The following is a 19,422-nucleotide window of genomic DNA, read 5'->3' as shown; positions in this document are numbered from 1 at the left end:
AAAACTATTGCCATTCTAATTTATAAGTGAAGCTGAGGCAGATTAATGTTCATTCTTTCTGAGAAGTGAAAGTCATCACCAGCCGTAGGTGTGACACTTATTTTCTTTTCCAGTTAATAAGAACCTGTCGAGACCTGTTGTCCTGCCATAGTCTGTCTGAATGTCTCTCTCTCTATCTCTCTTTCACACCATTTCAGCTGGATTTCTTCAACCTTGCACAGTGCTTTTGTTCTCTGACAGGCAGCTGGATTCAAGAAGCCAAACATGGCGATGACATGCCTACTTACACTAATTCACTCATTCACTTCCATCCTATCCACCCTGACCCTTTTAATTTACTAATTCACTTCCATCTTACTCCCACATTAACACTTTAATCTCTTCCCATCCTGTCTTGACAACATTACAGCCCATTAGGATCTGTTCATACATGACATTTCAAAAGAGTACAAAAGCCACTTCTGTCAATTGTCAACATGACTCAACATCACTCTCATGGTAAAGGCACTAAAGGTTAGTACATAACAACATGAGGTGAGATTTAGGCAGACACAGGAAGCAGACAGAATCACTTAACTAAAGACATTGCTCAGGTTTTCAACAAAGACTTCAACCAAATCCAAAGACTGTGCCATTATCTTTTCATCCTAATGTCTTGGCCACATTAACACACAGCCAGTTAGCCCATTTTAGTTCTTTACCTAAAACAAATTTTAGACTCACAAAACATGACAAAGAATTAAGATGCAGCAGGAATTGTATAGCAACTTGAAGACTTGAACTTGAGACAATTGGTTGCAGGTTCAATCCTGTTGGCACCAACTCATGAGAAGTTGTCACACACCACATCCCAAGACATTATTCTTGATTTTGACTTTGGCAATAAAAGATTAGATGCATTAATGTAATTTCTTGTACTCTTCTTTTACCTAACCCTAACCCACGCAAATGTTTTTATACTCTGTAAATTTTGCTATGGGATCACTTACTTCAAGCAGATATTATCTGCAGTCAGATGACTGCAGGATTTTATTATGAAGAATGCATGATGTGGTGTAACACACAGATCGAGAGAATCAAAAACTCTCTTGAAGTTTGAATTAAGTTTTTTATTTTGATTTCTATTTGTGAACCAGCACCTCACTAGAATAGTTGAGCATTTTTTAATTCCGTTTTTAGGGACAAATTCATCTCTCATCCAGCTTCTTCAGGTTTGGTAACTGATCTTTATTGAAGAATAACTGCTACAGACTTGGTGTGCAGCATGACAAAGCTTTGTAATAGTGATATCACTTTATATTCAGAAATTAATTAACTCAAAATTTCAGGTTGGGGGACATGCTATTACTGAAAGAAAAAGATAAAATTAAGTGTTATTTAATTATTTATTTATTCATTATCAATTGTTTTAGCACTATATTTAAGTGAGAACAGAGGAGCAGCTACTGTGGTCTTTTTTGCTGCGCGAGTTTTTAATCAAATTAGACAAGTTACCCCAGTGTAGGAGTGACTGTTCTTGAACAGGACGTTTCTGATCAGATCTACACAACCTCAGCCTCAACTCATTAGCATCTATTCAGTCCTGGATTCCACCAGTTGACCCTTCGACCACACACACAGAGCCCCACAACATGTCAGCGTTCAGTGCTTCAACATATAGTCATTACCGTCTATTCTTCATAACAAAAACACTCTCTTGCTTCAGAGCCATTACTTCTGTATTCACAGAAGATTAGAGGAATGATGAAAACACACATACACACTGAGGACAGCCAGTCATGCATGCGTTGTGTCTCCACACCTCTGTGACTGTTTACTTTTCCTTCGTAAAGAAACAGGACCGAGGAATGAAGATGGAGTAGTGAATCACACGATGTTTTCGATTCTGCTGACAATGTTGTGTTTGTCAGACATCAGGATTGTATTAACAAAACATCTTCAGGGTAAAAGTATCTCCAAGTTGTAAAAACTCGTAGAAATAAGGGGTGTGTCAGTCCTAAGTTCAGGATTGTAAGACTTTTTTTGTTTGTTTTACAAGTAATTCCCCCAGCTTTTCAGTGCCAACACTAGCAGAGTTACAGGTAATCACAGATCTCTAAAAATCACAGTCAGGTGCTGCACAAAATGTGTCTCATCATGTCAGAGTTATGAAAAATTAATGAACTTGAAGCATTAAAGCATGACAGGATATTTTGATGGTGGACAAGTTAATAAGGATCCAATCAGCTTGCAAACAAATCAAACAACAATAACACCAATGAGGATGGTTTGAACAACTTCTCACTACAGTGACTCTGAAAGAATCTAGTTTGCAATATCGATGAACTAAATCTGTCAGCTAAATCTAACTAAATCTGAAGTCTTCTAAGCCATAGTCAGAGTCAATCTTTGTGAAACTGACCCCTGTTCTTGAAAACCTGGAGCCCATTCATGTACAGCATCAACTTTTTAATGTACTTATTTTTTGCAGTTGTTTGGAGGTGAAGATGTTGTATCTCAGCATTATGTATTGTTAAATTGTTCATTTAGGAAATATGCAGGTTGTTGGGATGGTATTAAGTGACCCTGCAGAGCTCCTCTCCTGATTGACTACTGTCAACACAAATGACGATCACACTGGAATTCACTACCATTCAACACTGGGGCTGAAAGCACTGAGGGTGCGATCAGACATGAGGGTTGAGACATGGTTTGTCACATTTCTCTGTTTCCATAACAGTTAGATTTACAGTTAATGATTTGACTTCTAACATGAGGTTAGCATCAGGGACTTCCCGATTAATTATTTAAATCATTGATTTTTGAGGTGCAGCCCTGCCAAAATCAACCTTCTCATTTGACTGTGGATAAAAAGGAGAACTAAAGTATTTACCAAAATGTCAAAATGATCCTTGAGTTGGTTGCGTCAGTGAAAATAAAGCCGAACATAGGGGGAAACTGTTAACAATAAGCAGAAATCTCTAATCTTGTTTGTATTGTGAGTTTTTTCAATGTACTGACCTTCAGCTCCCAGTGAAAGGTCATCTTCAAAGCTGCAGCCGTTCCTCAGCGCCCCTGTTCTCACACACACAGTACACGCAAAGCAGTTAAGTTGTGAAATCGTTTCAGTAACGTATCCATAGTAATATAGAGTAAGGGAAATTTCTCAATCAATTCTGACACAAAACGCCTGAGGTTAACCGGGCTTTAAAAATATGATGACTGGTTTCAAGTATTAATCATAAACTTAAGTGTCCAAAAAGGCTGGTGGCCTCCCAATATAATATATGAACAAAACACATAGAAAATGTTGATTACCTCTGTTGGGAGAAGCACTCTGATCATCTAGAGAGGCTCCAAGGGGAGTCCTGGACATGAGACATAGCGAAAGATAAAAAGAGTTATTTATCAACCCAAACCATAAACTGACTATTTAAAAAATAAAGATCCAACAGACCACTCTATCAGTGAAGTCAGGTCAGCCCCTTTCAGCACAAATTATATGTGGTAAAACACCTGCTGCATAACTAAGTGTTGTATCATACGACTATAGCACACAACAGATATGCCACACAGAAGAAGACAAGGGTACACAGTGAGTGGGTTTACGTAGAAAATATTCACCACCGGTGTGTCACCATTATGCTTTTTAACTGTTGTCTACTTCGATACATACAAGCGAAGTCCTAACCAGGCAAGGCAAGCTAACGAAAAACCAGGCTACACTATCTTTCCCAGGCTAACTCCTGGTCAAGATGAGAGTAACAATTGCATGCAAACACCTGATAAACCTGATAAACTTATCTTAGACTGATTCCAGATTGATATTAAAAAACCATACCATCAAAGTCACCCATGAAACTAACTATCCGAAGCCAACACAAGATCAGGATAAACCCTGGTTGCGAAGGAGGACCAGTCTACACTATTACAACTTGTCAGCCTAAGCCTAACTATCGCTATTGATGCACGGTAACTTCCCGCCTGACTAAGGCAAAGCTTTTCAGGTTATTCGCTGAAAAGGACTATACCAGGATACCTCCTAGTCTGTGTTAAGATAACCATATCCCAGGACATTTGCTTGTAAAACTAAGGCAAAGTATCTCAGGTTATCGACTGAACAGGATATGACTAAGTATAGCAGGATACCTCCTAGTCTGGGCTAAGATAACCCACCTAACTATAATCCTAAACTTACTGCCTGTCAGACTAAGTAACCCAGGCTAACCCAACTGCTTATCAGGCTAAGGGTAACTATCCAAGCGCCAACTGCCTGTCAGGCTAAGGCTAATTAACCCATGCTAACTACCTGTCAGTCTAAGTCTAACTATCCCAGAGCTAACTGCATGTCAGGATAAGGATAAGACTTAGGTCAACTATCCCAGTCTAACTCCTGGTCAGGCAAAGCTACTTATTGGAGTCAGCTCCTGATCCAAAACTAAATATTCCAGACTAAAACCTGCACTTGGTATCCATCCCAGGAGCTCTACTGACCAGACTAGTTGTCCCAGGCTAGCTAGCTGACAGGTCAGGCTAGTTGACAGCTAGCGGGTCTGAGCTGCGGTCTGCATTTGGACACTGGAAACACTGAGCTGTTACACAACCTGCACCTCTTATCAATGGGACAAACTTCATGCCACCATTTAACACACACACACACACACACACACAAGTTTGGTTGTGTAACGGTGCGCAGGCGCAGTGTTCACTAATCCTCCCACTTTCCACAGGCTGCCATGTTGGCCCCCGGCTCCTGTCTGGTTGCTGTTGCTATAGTAACCAGTGATTCTGATTCTGCTGGTCATGTTACTAGGCGACGCTGAGGACACACCAGAGCTGGAGGGTTGTGAATGACAGTAGCTAATACTGTGTGTGTGTGTGATAACAGTGTTGACTCAGCAGAAGGAACCCCTCCTCTGTTTACCCTCCTTTCTTTTTTCTGCCTTACTTTCCGTCTTCTGTCAGCTCCTTCCTTTCTTTCTTTCTGCCCCTTCACAGCTCTATGTGCCCTATATCTGGGCGTTGGTCTGCTCTGTGTGTGTGTGTGTGTGTGTGTGTGTGTGTGTGTGTGTGTGTTCTGTGTGTTGTATTTCTAGGCGTTGCCTGCAGGTTGTTTCTACGTCAGCAGCTGATAACATTGCTTCTAAATACACACAATACTGGACATCAGGAAAACGCATCAATAAACCAGTAAGCAGGGAACCAGTTAGCCAGACTGTCACTCAACCAGTCAGTCAGGATTTGAAGGACCATACTGCCTGTTTTCCATGAATTACTGCGTCTATTTTACACACATCCGTGCGATCATTTCTTAACCATCTGTCGGTTTTTTGATTTATTTCCTTCTTACAGATGGTCAGTGGTTTCAATTCATTATTAAGAAAACCAACTAGCAGCAACTTGAAACTGTCTGCAGAGAAATAATCCATCACTGTCAACATTTAGTCAGCTTTATTTTGATGTATGATCAAGTGCAGCTTGATCAGTAAAGTCCGCACTGCTTTATTATACATAATATGCAGCGGACAGGCTAAGACAAGACATCAAAAAAACATGGGTACGGGCCTTTAATCAGTTGGTGAGTGGATACTGTACCTGCATTCAATGAGCCAGCTGGCGATCTTATTAGGAACTCGCCCTGACAGACAGAGAGAGAAAGATGAGCATGTTAAAGTAATAAGCGAGCAGATGCTGTATGCAATAGTGATTACAACATGCTATAAAACTATTGCAGTGGTGACAGACTTATATAACTCTATATCTCAGCTGAGTAAAATCATTGTACCAGCAGGCTGCCATTCCACAGTTCACTAAATGACCCACATAAAGTTCCTGTTCATGCCGCTGTGGCCGCAACTAATGACTGATTTCTAATTGTGCATTAATCTATTAAGTTATTTTTCCAATTCATCGTTTGCAGAAAATGCCTATCAGTTGACATCCTCAGTCTCAAGATTTGTCCCACCAACTGTCCCAAAATATAAGCAAAGCAGCAAATGTTCAAATGTGAAAAGCTGGAACCAGCTGATGTTTGGCTGACTTAAACAATTAATCAATAATCAGAGTTCAAGTGTCCAAAAGTTGTTTAAAATCTACAAAGAGCCAATAATTTGAGAGTATTGTACAAGTATTTTGACCTAATGGTGGCGCTAAATTGAAGGTAACGTAAAAATCACTGCAGTAGAGTGATACACATCTGAACCAATAGTTGTGGAGACATTTCACTCAACAACACGAATGCCAACCTCTTGGAGGTGGTTGAGGAAAATTCAGTCTCTGCTTCCTGTCGCTTTTTATGCCACATGGATTGTGTATTGTAAAAACAGGTGGCATCTTTTCAGTGTTTTTGGAGTTGTACTGTTTTCTGCTGCAATATTTTACTGTGAGAGTAATTGTTGTTAAGAGTAATACATCAGTATCAATGTTGTGATATAAAGGTATGTACATATAACTTGATAAAAGAATTGATCCTAATTTCCAAACTATGCCCTGCACATGTCCCCTCTTCAGCAGTATTTCCATCCACTATAATACAATCAGGGTTTTGTTCAAGCAGAATCTAGTGACAATTGCAGGAACTCCTGCGCAGCACATTTCAGCATTAAGCCATATTTACCTTACAATAGCGTAACAAGGTCTTGCCTTGCACGTTGGCCGGCACAGTATTTACACTGCTGAAACTCCCAGGGGCACTGTACTTAAAATTACCACTTTAGCTAGAATGTTATGTTGCTAACGGTAGATTTCTACATTTCAGAGACTGAGACAGTGTTTTTATAACAATCTTGGTAGCTACATCTGCTGGATTTTTGAGGCTGTAAGGATATCTATACTTAGAGTTACAATAATCCAAATGGCTGTATCTGCCAATATTTGTTTTATAATGTACATAAGCATACATTTTTGGAAAATTATCCAAAAAAAAGTTATTAACGAACTAAAACCAAGACGTGTACTGAATGGGAGATTTTCCAGCTGAAACTCTCTGGTGGACAAATTATGTAATGGAGACATTGTTTTACTGTTTTTCAGTTGCCGCAAATACAGTACACTAGATAATCGGCCTTTCTGTTTGGCAATTTCGTGTTACTTATTAGCTGACATATATATGATACTGATATAACTGTGAGTAGATAAAACTGTTTCACACTCATCTAAAGAGGCAGCTGGATGGCAGGCAGATGGCAGTGAATATTGGATATAATTGAAATACAGGGTTAATGTCAAACATTTGGCTGTTTAAAAATACAGTTCACGTTCAGAATATCCCCAGTTACAACACTGCTTTGGTGTCAGTCTAACCTGGTTCTTCTGAGGGCCTCTGTGCGTCCCCGTCTCTCTGGCTCTGCTGGGGCCCCTGGGGGCCACGGTGCTCTTGTTCTGATTTTTGCCAGATGGAGTCTCTGCTTTGGGCCCATGCCCGACGCCGCAGACAGGCTATGCTACACTCTGACTCCTCCCTGGTGTCTGAGGATCAATCAAGCAAATGATCTGTCAGCCTGACAAGTGTGAAGTCATCAATCAGGTTTGGCAGGTATTCAACCTGACAAACAGAAACTACAAGTGATTCAATGAGAAAACACAAGAGTGGAGCTGAGCTATCACACACATCAGTCCTCACCCTGCATATCTAGGTCAGCTAACTGTTCTTTTCAACCACCCGTTTGATAAGGAACAATAAAGACATGACTGAGTCAGCATTAATGACAATGCAATATCACATTGTACTCCAATACTGTATGTTTGAAGACACGCAGCGGCAAGGCAAATCTGCGTGCGACAGTCACTGGAAGTTCACCTTTTATGTACTGTGACACAGAATTGTGAATTCGCACCATCAAATAACAGTAAGTCATCAAAACCAGTGGCTCACAGCCTTTTTTGTCTTATGTTCCCCCCAATCTCAATCAGATGAGCTGAAGCACCCCTTCATCAAGATTACACATCTTTTAATTGTCAGTGTCACTTTGCATTCATAGTATTACCACTTGTAGAGGCAGACACTGGATCTTTCAACCATTTATATGTTACTTTTAGCAGATTATTTTAATATTTATCCATATGTCCATTACATTTAGGTAACTGTTAATTTATCAATTTTGGCGACTTATTTAAACTGTTTAATCATTACTTTTACCAAAACTATTTCAACTGTTTATCCATTTACATTAACTGTTTAAAGTGTTGAAGTAAAACAACACACCTGAAGCAGCACTCGTGTCTATTTCCACAGCTCCACTCTCCATGTCTAACTGTGTGTTGGGTGGGGTCAGTCAGTCAGAGAAGACTGACGACTCTACAGCAACATCAGCAACAGGTAACACACCTGGAGAGAGGGAGGGAGGGAGGGAGGGGGAGAGAGAGAGAGAGAGAGAGAGAGAGAGAGAGAGAGAGAGAGAGAGAGAGAACGAGATGTTACAAAGTCATGTGCACAAAAAAGGGATGAAACAGAGTACGCTAAAGATAGTTTGTGGTGAGATAAGAATTTGAGAAGTGGACTTTATTATTGATGACCAAGTTACCCACACTGAGACTGGCTGAGATTACACACACACACACACACACACGTGCGCACACACACACAGAGGAAACACAGGAAACACAGATGTAGTGAAAAATCACTGGTGGAATGTAACTTTAAAAGACATTGACAGCAGCACTGTAATTAATGCAGCTATTAAATAATGTTATGTAACAAATCAAATCTAGCTGGTGAACACAGTGGAGCATTTAGCAGCTAACATGCCTGACACTTCCCTCAGGAGTTGGTGGACACCAAAAAAAGAGCTATAGGAGAGAAAGTCTTGAGTTAGTTAGTTGAGCAACTAACTTGACAGATGGCGATAAGTCGATGTTGGTAAGTCAATGTTGTTTCTAAAAAAACAGTAATTGTAGGTTTAAATATTAAATATATCTTTGCTTTAGTCTACTTGACCATATACTTTATATAATTGTATAGCTATATAGAAAGCATCTAGATGATTTTATATATTTAAATCTAATGGTCTTTATAATGTGTACACTGGAGGTTTTTCTTGTCTGTGAAAAAGACAACAATTCTCAAACCATTTCACCTCAGCGTGCAAATGCTTTCGCTGAGTATTGTCCTCTTTTGAATTTTTAACTCAGTGTATTTCTGTGTATCCCGCCATTATTGCAAATGAGGAAAACCTCAATGAGCTTTGAGGCTTAGGCTTAAACAAATAAAGGGTTAAACAAATAAAAGAGAAATGAGAAAAATGATTGTGATTTCAGACACCAAGGTTGGTAAAAATGCAGGTGCTAATTTTTATTAGCAAAACACTATGGCGGCAAATTCTTTGTCGCTGGTGCTAAACGCTGGTTTAGCTGCTTTAAATGACGCTGGCAGCAGGTCAAACTAGTTGTCACAAATTAACGTCAGTTCTGTGAAACTTGGTAACAGACAGGAGTAAACTAGTCTGTTGTCACGTTTGTGTGTCTGTTCTCAGCCAAAGATCATTTGTGAGGGAAGAAACGCCACCCTGTAATACAACTGTGCAACACTACAAAAGTGTTTCTGTACTTCCAACTACTCCAACAGAGGGAGATGTCTTCTCTCTTGACACAATTAGCCTTTACTTAAGTAAAGCATCTGAAGACTTTTTTACAAAACTGGTGAATATTTTGATTTCTTGCATTAAAAAGGTTTCTGCTCAGCAGCTGTCTGTCAAACTTCAGATGTCCAAGCATCCTTCAACACACCAACAGGGAGTTTTCCAAACAGGCTCCTCCCTCAACTGTGTTACCACACAATCATAACATGACCGACAAAAAAAATAAAGATGACTAAAAGTTGACTTTAATGGACCACTGCCTCTGGCCTCTGCAGGTTATTTTTTTTCATAGAAATGAACTGGAACCAGTGGCTGCCTGGAAGGAAGTACAGTACAGTTCATAACACACCAACAGTCAGTACATAACTGTTGGTGTGTCTGATGTTTTGAATTAGTTTGGCTCTGGTCACTGCTCCTTCTGTTAAAAATAACAGCACAAGGCAGGCAGGCACATTCTTAGATATGATTTTAGGAGTGCAACTGCTGGTTATTGTCATCATAATGTGGAGATTAGTTCTCAGTTTAATCTATTCATCAGATGCCTATCATAAAATACCTATCAAAAGTTCTGCTGGTCCATGGTGACATCTTCAAAATCTTGTTTTGTCTTTTTAAAAAAAAAAAAAAACAATCCAGAAGCCAAAGATATTAATGTAACAATGATACAAAACAGGAAAAACACCAAATCCTCACATTTGAGGAGCTGGAAGCAGAAAGCATTTTATGAGTGCAATAGGTGAATGAATGGAAATGTCAGTTTGTCGGTCGGTCCATGACTGAAATATCATCATGAAATTTTATACAGACATCTATGGTCCCCAGAGGACAAGTCCTACTGATTTTGGTGAGCCCTTGACTTTTCCTTTAGTGCCACAATGAGGTTCACATTTCTTTAGGCACTATAACTCCCTCAGCTCAGTCTCTCCAGCAAAAGGCCAGCTGAGCCCCTGCAGCCGGCCAGGGATACAGTCACAAAGACATTTACTGAAATAAAACACCACATAAATATATGAACAGTAACAGAAAAAAGAGAAAATGAGGAGCTGAAAGGACAAAACTAAAGCAAGGGGGGTAAATATAGAATAATACATAAAGGTCCCTGAATAGAGGAGAAAAGGATTGAGAGGAAGAGGGACAAAAAAAAAAAAAAAAGATAAGCGTGCAGCCAAATCCAAATGAGAACGTGTGAAACAGGAAACAAGTGTTTAGAATGAAGAGCAGAACAACTTCCTGTCCGAGCAAAAGAGATCAGAGTGAGGGAGGGATAAGTTTATTTTTAGAGTGCTGCTGTAAATGCAAAACAAACTGGAATGTCAGAAAACAACAAAACACAACTGTGTGCAGGGAGTGAGTCCTCTGCAGCTGTCTTCAATACAAATCAGGGAACACATCAGGGGTAATGATGAGCTGGTCGGCTGGTTTTCACCCTCATCACAGTCCTCTCAAGTTATTTTAGCTCAAATATAAACCACTCAGCTCCTGTAGACTTGAAGGAGGCTCTAAAGTTCAAAGCTTGTAGTGTTGTTCTTCACAGAGAACAGACGTTGAGTTCAAGTTGGACTCAGCTATTTATGGATTCAACGGTGAAAAATAGCATAAACATCTCACTATTGAACATCTGGGTACTCTGTGCTACGTGTCCATGGCACAGAGTCTCAAAATGTTAAGTACTGAAAGTTGGCATGCAATATCTGGTCAGATTTCTAGCTTCCTTTACAAAATATTTCCTAGTTTAAATTTGAATTTAGCTAATTTTATATTTTAAATATCTTTACTGAGTGCTGTGCTGTATGGATCATTCTCCTGTTGGAAGGTGAACCTCTGGACCACTTTTTCATAAAGGATATTTCTGGACTTTCTACTGTTCAGCTTTTGTTCAAACCTGACCAGTCTCCCTGTCCCTGCCACTGAAAAACACCCCTTCACCTGATGCTGCCACCACCATGCTCACCCTCGGGATGGCACTGGGCAGGTGCCTGTTTCCCTCCAAACATGACGCCAAGAACCAAACAGTTCAATCTTGTTCTCACCAGACCAGGAAATCTTGTTTCTTGAGTTCTTTAGGTGCTGTTTCCAAACTCTAAGTAGTTTTCATGTGTCTGTCACTGAGGAGAGGCCGCTCTGCCATAAAGCCAAGACCAGTAGAGTGCTGCAGTGACGGTTGTCCTTCTGGAAATTTGTCCCATCTCCACACAAGATCTCTGGAGCTCAGCCAGAGTGACCATCGGGTTCTTGGTCACCTCTTTTGCCAAGGCCCCTCTCCCCTGATTGCTCAGTTTGGCTTGGCAGCCAGCTCTAGGAAGAGTCCTGTTGTTCCAAACGTCTTCCATGTAAAAAATTATGGAGGCCACTGTGGGAACCTTCAATGCAGCCTTCCCCGGATCTGTGCTTCAACACAATCCTGTCTCTGAGCCCCGCAGGCAGTTCCTTCTACAAGTACCTCGTCGCCTGGGTTTTGCTCTGATATGTATTGTCAGAGGTGAGGCCTTATGTAGATAGGTGTGTGCCTTTCCAAGTCATGTCCAATCAAGTGAATTTTCCACAGGTGGACTCCAGTCAGGTGTAGAAACATCTCAAATACAATAAAGAGAAATGGGAGGCACCTGAGCTAGATTTCAAGTGTCATAGCAAAGGGCACCGATCGGCCACAAGATTAAAACCGGTGACTGGTTGATTGGTACATCAAATGACAAATAGTACTGGAGGGAGTACTCACAGCAAAAATGCCAAAGAAGCCAAAAATACAAACAAAATGTACAATATAAGTGAAAGAAAACTGCTCGAGAAGACGAGGTGGAAAGTACACAAACCACCCACATATCTTATTTTTGTGATTCAGCCTTGAGAAGTAATCAGAGCTGAAAGTCAATTAGATTAGAAAAATTATGAGAAACTATTTTCATAATCAAATAATAGTTTCAGCCATTTTTCAAGTAAAAATAGGAAGATCTCAAATGAGAGAATTTCCAGCTTTTCTTTGTCATGTTTCATTGTAAAAATTTATATTTTCATGTATTTGGACAAAACAAGACATTTGTGATTTTAGACCACTGTTGAGTTTTCATAGACTGAATTATTAACTGAAAACTATTTGGCAGATTAACCATTAAGGAAAATAAGGGTGGGGTAGGTGCAGCCTTGTGATCAGATTTCAGAGGTCTTATTTTGTCCGACCATCGGTTTACTATTCCTGCTCAAAAAATGACTAAAATAATTATTTGATTATCAAAATAGTTGCAAATGAATTTTCTGTTGAAATTGATTTATTGACTAATTATTGCAGCTCCACATCAGGTAAGCAAGTGTAAATCTGTTTTATGACCTCAAAATGAGAAGATAGTGTTTTTGTCTGTTTAACAGCACTGTAAACCGAATGTCTCTGAGAGAGGATGACCCACTGACTGTATGAATTGAATACCCAGCCTGTCTGTAAGTTAACCTGTCGGCTCTGACAGAAACCAGACTCACAGGTCACGACTGTATGAATGAAATCACACTGTTACAGATCGTTTCCTGCAGCCTGAACACAGCAAACACTCCAGCTGCTCTGACACTTGAACTCTCTCATTGCTGACAGAGCTCAAGGCAAACACAGTGGAGGAGCAGTGTGGAAGTGGGACACAGAGTCTGTTTACATCACCGTTACGTCATTGTTACAGCAAACTGTGGGATAACACGCTGGAGGATCAGAGAGAAACTGAACAAAGGCCCCATTTATTTGTGAAACTATAAATTTTTATGCTCCACAAAATATTTTACTTTTTCTTCACTGCTTTCATCTTATTTAACTTTAGCTTCACTAAAATGTCATGATAGAGTAAAAATAATTATTTCAAGTCCTGCTTTTTGAAATCAGCAGACAAACCTAGGAGAAACTAAGCTCAGTTGTAGAGCTGAAACAATTGGTCAATTTATCAATCAGTCAACTAATTGACCATTATTTTGATAATCAATTAATCCTTTTAATAATTTCTCAAGCAAAACTTCCAGATATTCTCTGGTTTTAGTTTTCTTAAATGTGATGATTTAATGCTTTTCTTTGCCACATGATATTGAACTGAATATATTTGTTTATTCAAATACTCAATTTGAAGAGCTTGCACACTGGGAAATTACAGTTGCAATTTTTGGCTGTTTTCTGATATTTTATTGACTAAACAATAAATAAAACACTTTAATACAACACTGCCAGCAACGTGTTCGAGACTGATTAAAGCAAACAAAAGCTGTTTCAGTGTTCATCACCTGACTGATGTTTTAACACGGACTGTGAACTTCAGTCCACATGAGCGCGTCTCGCATCAGGAACAGTGCAGGTTTTACTCCACTACATTTACCAGAAAGCTGGAGTTACTGGTCACTCTGAGGATTCAGATTTTATTTATAAAAAACATATGGTCGAATTATAAAATATGATGCATTAAACTGCCCAACAGTTCATAAAGTGGTTCACAATCAGCTCCATTTAAACCAGCTACAACAATAAAATGCTACTTACACCTTTATGCATCAGTAATCATCACCTAATATAAATAATAAAATATGATGTTGACAGAAACAGTTTTGCAAAAAAAAAAAAAGCCTCCTTTTACTTCTGATGCATACATCAAATGCAAAACCTTTACACTGTGGCACCATAAGTAGACAGTTCTTGTTTCCCTTCAGTATTAACTGATAAGTAAACAGTAGATTGATCACTAATGAAACAAACATCAGTAGCACCAATACTTGGCTATGAAAGGTCACAAGCCAAAAAAAGGTTGGGACAAGTACATTACATGTTATGTAAAGAGTGAAGTGAAAGCTGTCAGGTGGCTGAGTGTTTGAACTAGACAGATAACATTCAAAAACATTTAGAAAACATCCCGATAATATCCAGATTCAGATGTAGAAAAAGTATTCAAGCTGTTTACTTTATCGTATCAAAATATAACCACAATTCTGAAGTATTAAAAATGAAAACTTGAAGTATCTATGTAATAGCCTTTATAATCGTTGTAGAATTGTATTTTTGTATTATTGCGACTGATGTATAAAAAGTACTGTAAGCAGTATGTTCGGTATTGTAGTTGGTCAAGTTTTGGGCAGTTTCATCTAACAATGCATTATCTTTTGTAAGCTGACCATATGGTTTATATGTAAAAGTTCCATCTGAAAAGTAACTAGTAGGCTAACTATAGTAAATGTTACTTCAAAATGTTACTTCAATAAAAGTATTAACAGTAAAATGTACTTACAGTATTAAAAACAGCACTAACACCATATTTTATTTTGGGTAAATAACCCAACAATAATATTAATTTATAAAACTACTGAGTCATAATAACCCATTGGCTATTAACCTTTTCATTCAGCATGGCATAGGTGCAATATTAAAAGTGATTTCAGTTGTTATTGTAGAAAAAATATAACAAAATTATTACTGCAACTTATATTACTGGATTATTTTCATTTGTGCCTCAATGTGTCAGCAGCATTTTATGTTCCCACTGATGCAAATTGAGCTAATCTTAATTTATATACTGTTGGGTCAATTGAACCACAGTATGCAGTGGCATTGCACTGTATTTATTAAGATCATCATAGACTTTCTAACTTGACCTAGTAGTTACTGCTGCTAAATAAATGTAGCGCAGTAAAAAGTACAACATATTTCCCTCCGAAGTTTAGTGGAATAAAAGTAGAATTAAATACTCAAGTAAGCACTGAACCTTAGTAAATGTACTTTGTTACTTTGCACCACTGTCTAGCTTCTTTGTTTCTGATGAAGCAACTGAATGTTTCCTGTTTCCAAAGAACCACACAGCTTGTTTATCAACACACAACAACAACAGTTTCTATAGCACACACACACTAATGCTGGAAAGTAACTAAGTAGCCTGCATTTAGTCAATTACTATACTTCAGTACTATTTTGAGGTACTTGTACTTCACTTGAGTATTTAATTCTACTTTTTACTTCTACTCCAGCACAGTCCCGAGGAAAATATTGTACTTTTTACTCCACTGTATTTATTCTTAAAGCTTTATTTACATATTACTTTATAGATTATTAATACAAAATAGCCTACAGTGACAAATAAATGTGTTGTATTATTATAAGTAAAACTACCCAGTAGTATATACAGTAATTAAATAAGTAATTAAATTTAGTCCCACTTTTAGCAGCTGCAACATTAAAGTGATGCACACATTAATGCATCAACAACTATAATTCAGTAATATAACATGCATTGGTGAGTGTATTGATTGTGCATTGAATAAGAAATCTGCACTAAGAGTGATGGTACTTGTAGTACTTTAAGTGTATTCTGAGGCTAAAACGATGCAGGATCTTTACTTGACGTGTTTCTACACTCTTGTATTAATACATTAACTTCAGTAAAACATCTGAGCCCTTCTTCTTACACCACCGACACGCACGCACGCACGCACACACACACACACACACACACACACACACGCACGTAACGAAACCATATAGTGTGAATATTATTCCTTAACTCTTGATACATGAGGATGATTCCTGATATAAAGAAAAACCAGCGCCCCTTTTAAACCATCATGTTCTTCTCCTCTCTGAGCTCAGACTGTCTTGTTCGTCCTGACTCGCAGGATAGCACTGACAGCAGTCGTAGTAAAACTCTCTACAAGCTCAAACACTATCAGCAGCAGCACTATCCCCTGCAGCAGAAACACCAGCAGTGTTATTATCAGTACTGCGAGCGGTCGCAGCGACTCACCGTCATGTTTCTCCGCAGTTTGTGTCTCAGCTCCCAAACTCTCCAACTTGTCCAAACTTTTCTAAAAACACTCCAACATTCCTGCTTCCGCTTCCTGAAATCACCCGCAGCAGCGGCGGCGGCGGCGGCGGCGGCAGCGGCAGCGGCGGCGGCGGCGGCAGCGTGGACAGAGAGGAGGCGCAGGGGAGGCGTGTCCTGAGCGGCCCGCAGCGGAGAAACACCGACACCTGCCGGGCTGAGGCTGCACACACAATGCGGGCAGTCGTACAAGAAAACAGGCTCACAGCAATGGCGACACTGTCAGTACACATTCGCAGTCTGAACCAGCATGTAAACAAATGCATCTCTGCAGTGGTTATTAGGTTGGTCTGCATTTACCAAAAAAAAAAAAAAAAAAAAATCTCAGCCCCATTTCTCCACAAGCTTCCTCTTCCTCTACATTATTTTACACAGTTACACAACATTTTTTTCTGTCACAGTTTTAAGACAAAGGTGGAAAATCATCCTCCTTTGAACCTTAAAGGAACAATACATATACACACTATATCCTCAGTATTAAAGCTTAAAACGCAGGATTAGAAAATGCTCTCATTCTAAAACTGACTGCCCCATCTTAATATGGAGAGTAATGTTCATTAACACATATATAATATATACACATTACATCTTTTGCAATACTTACCTGTATGTAATAATGTTTATCTGTATGGTTCGTGTTAAATATCATGTCAAATAAATCACATGTCAAATAAATAACCAAAATAATAAGTAATAAGTAATTAAAATTTTCCGATGCTGCTGAATGTTTATCTGCATCAGTAACATTTCTAAACACAATGAAAACTGATCAAAACTCTACAGTAAACTCATTCTACTTATATATACAAAATGATTACTTGAGAAACAGTGCTCACTACAGGCATCTGAAAAATGTAAATAAAATGTAAATAAAACATCATATTATTGTTACAAACGTTACTATGTCAGTGCCTTAAATGACTGCTTGAAATGACTGTTAGTTACACCTTAACTAAACTTGTCTGACATCTGCAGTAAAATGAGAGGCACTAATATTGTTTTGACACATAATAGTTTGACGGCCCCTCCCAGCACTTTGTTCTAATATTCCCCTCACTACTAAAAACTGTGCACTGTGCATGTGTATGTCGGAGAAATGGTGCTCTTTTAAGGGCAAAGAGCGGTCACAGAAATACTGATTCGATTTAAGATTTTTTTTTGTTTAGTCCACTTTGTATGAAGTACAACTATGAACTGATAGATAAAAGCTATTCATGGAATTAGTTAGGAAAGCATCCTTACTTTACTTTCAGTGCATAAAAATGTTTGCACACCCCAAACCACATAAACACGCAAACAGCAAACGATTGCATTGGATTAAATTAAATTTTTCACAAAGGAAGAAATGAAAAAGAAAAAGAAAGAAAAAAAGAAAGAAAGAAAGAAGTGTGGGGTGCCCTTGCAGTTCCTATATTTAACCATCAGATGGAAACCAAACACCATTAAAATGATGAGTATCATCACAGAAACACTGCGTTTGATATGCTGCTGTATAAACTGTGTGTGTGTGTGTGTGTGTGTGTGTTGAGTTTTCATTGGATGCTTAGTTCTCTGTATGAATAGGGTAATCTGACCTTCTCTATACACACACACACACACAGCCTGCAGTATAGAATAATAATTCTTATTCAACAGCGAGTTGCTTTTCTGTTTCTTCACTTCCTTCAAACTCTTCCTGTCTCCATTTGTATAATCACAACATCTCTGAATTTGTTGATCACTTGAAATTATAAATGTCAGCCCTGTTGTGAGTTTTTCAGTTCTAACCTACTGTCTAGTACAGTGCTGTTATTAGCTGCATCACATTTAATTCATATTACAACTGGAACTTTTAATGTGGACCTAGTTGAACTTTCAAAAACTATTCTGCTTTATAAACAGCAAACACCAAGTTAAATTAAGCCTCTTCAATATAAAGTCTATTAATTTTTTTTTAATAAAATGTACAACCCAGAACATGGTACATGAAATAAACATGAAAAACTGAAACAGCAGTCTTACCCATGAACATCTTAAAACTATTAAATTAGTATTGAATTTCCAACCCAACATTAAATATGCATAAAAAATGCTGTATTTTAACATTTAACAGAAAGTCTAAAGAACACTCTCAATTCACAGCTCTACAGAGTTTTATTATCCTATATACAGCACATCTCCTGACTGGTTTAGTCTCTCGTGCAGCTGTTCAAAATGAAAAAGCTCTGAAAACCCAGTGTACGCCACCTGCTCAGCACAAAACATCAGACAGACATATTAGACATTGTTCATTAGACTGTCGTGTTACAGGGATATGTGTTTTTTATTCTAGAAATTGTTAGGAACTTCAAATAGAAAAAGTGCTTAGTAAAAAAAGTCTATTTCTGATGCTCTCTGCTGTTTTATAGTCATTAATCCTGAACAGCAGAGAGATTGATTTTGTGTTAACCATTAGCTGTCAGAGGATCCACACTGATGGACAGACACACAGGTCCTCTAATGTTGCCTGGTAACCTCGAAGCAACTGGTTTATCGTCACCATAGTGACCTCTCCACTGGAGAACAGCCTGGTCCAAAGTCCACGACTTCTTTCCTGTCGATCAGAGCAGATGCAGCCAGCCGTGATGCAGTCACACCAAAATCCACATGGGGAAATTTTACTCACATTGTGTGGCCAAAAGTAGGCGGGGACAGGAAGTAATGTAGGTAGGGTCGTAACCATAACCTGTAGGAGGTGGCACGGCTAGCAGGCTAACAGCAGCACTCCACAAAGTGACAAACTAAACAGCGTTTTATCACAAATATTTTACTGTCAAACACTAACTGAAGCCAAACAGCTTCCTTTCTTCTCTGCTGTTTGTATTAATTTGAAGATGAACAAAGAATATGAACAATCAATATTTTCTGAATGAGAGGTCAGTCACACCATCACTCGAATCAGTTGGACACTGGAGAACCTCACAACTGTGTAGGTCAAAGTTCAATCAAATTGAAGTGAATGTGTCTCGCTCCGTTCCACAGAGAAATGAATGGACAACAAATTTTGGTCTGGCTGCGCTATCAAGCTG

General features: G+C 38.8%; 1 protein-coding gene across 2 annotated transcripts in view; it reads right to left on the bottom strand.

Annotated features, from left to right (window-relative positions):
* Positions 1 to 16,444, bottom strand: part of itprid2 (ITPR interacting domain containing 2) — a 45,395-nt gene extending 28,951 nt beyond the window's left edge. For both annotated transcript variants that reach the window (XM_071480211.1, XM_071480220.1), the window contains exons 1-6: positions 16,298 to 16,444; positions 8,183 to 8,305; positions 7,282 to 7,446; positions 5,575 to 5,617; positions 3,298 to 3,347; positions 3,001 to 3,054 (exon numbers count right to left, since the gene is read on the bottom strand). In XM_071480211.1, coding sequence (XP_071336312.1) covers positions 3,001 to 3,054; positions 3,298 to 3,347; positions 5,575 to 5,617; positions 7,282 to 7,446; positions 8,183 to 8,225 — 355 coding nt within the window. In that variant the 5' untranslated portion in view covers positions 8,226 to 8,305; positions 16,298 to 16,444. The remainder of the gene's footprint in view (positions 1 to 3,000; positions 3,055 to 3,297; positions 3,348 to 5,574; positions 5,618 to 7,281; positions 7,447 to 8,182; positions 8,306 to 16,297) is intronic.
* Positions 16,445 to 19,422: the final 2,978 nt, after the last annotated feature.

The sequence above is a fragment of the Trachinotus anak genome, unplaced genomic scaffold, assembly GCF_046630095.1.
Source record: "Trachinotus anak isolate AG129_WGS33_773 ecotype Australia unplaced genomic scaffold, CSIRO_AGI_Tana_v1 ptg000001l, whole genome shotgun sequence".
NCBI classification, from domain to species: Eukaryota; Metazoa; Chordata; class Actinopteri; order Carangiformes; family Carangidae; genus Trachinotus; species Trachinotus anak.
Note: the sequence above shows the minus strand (reverse complement) of the source record. Positions and strands in the feature narration are given on the sequence as shown.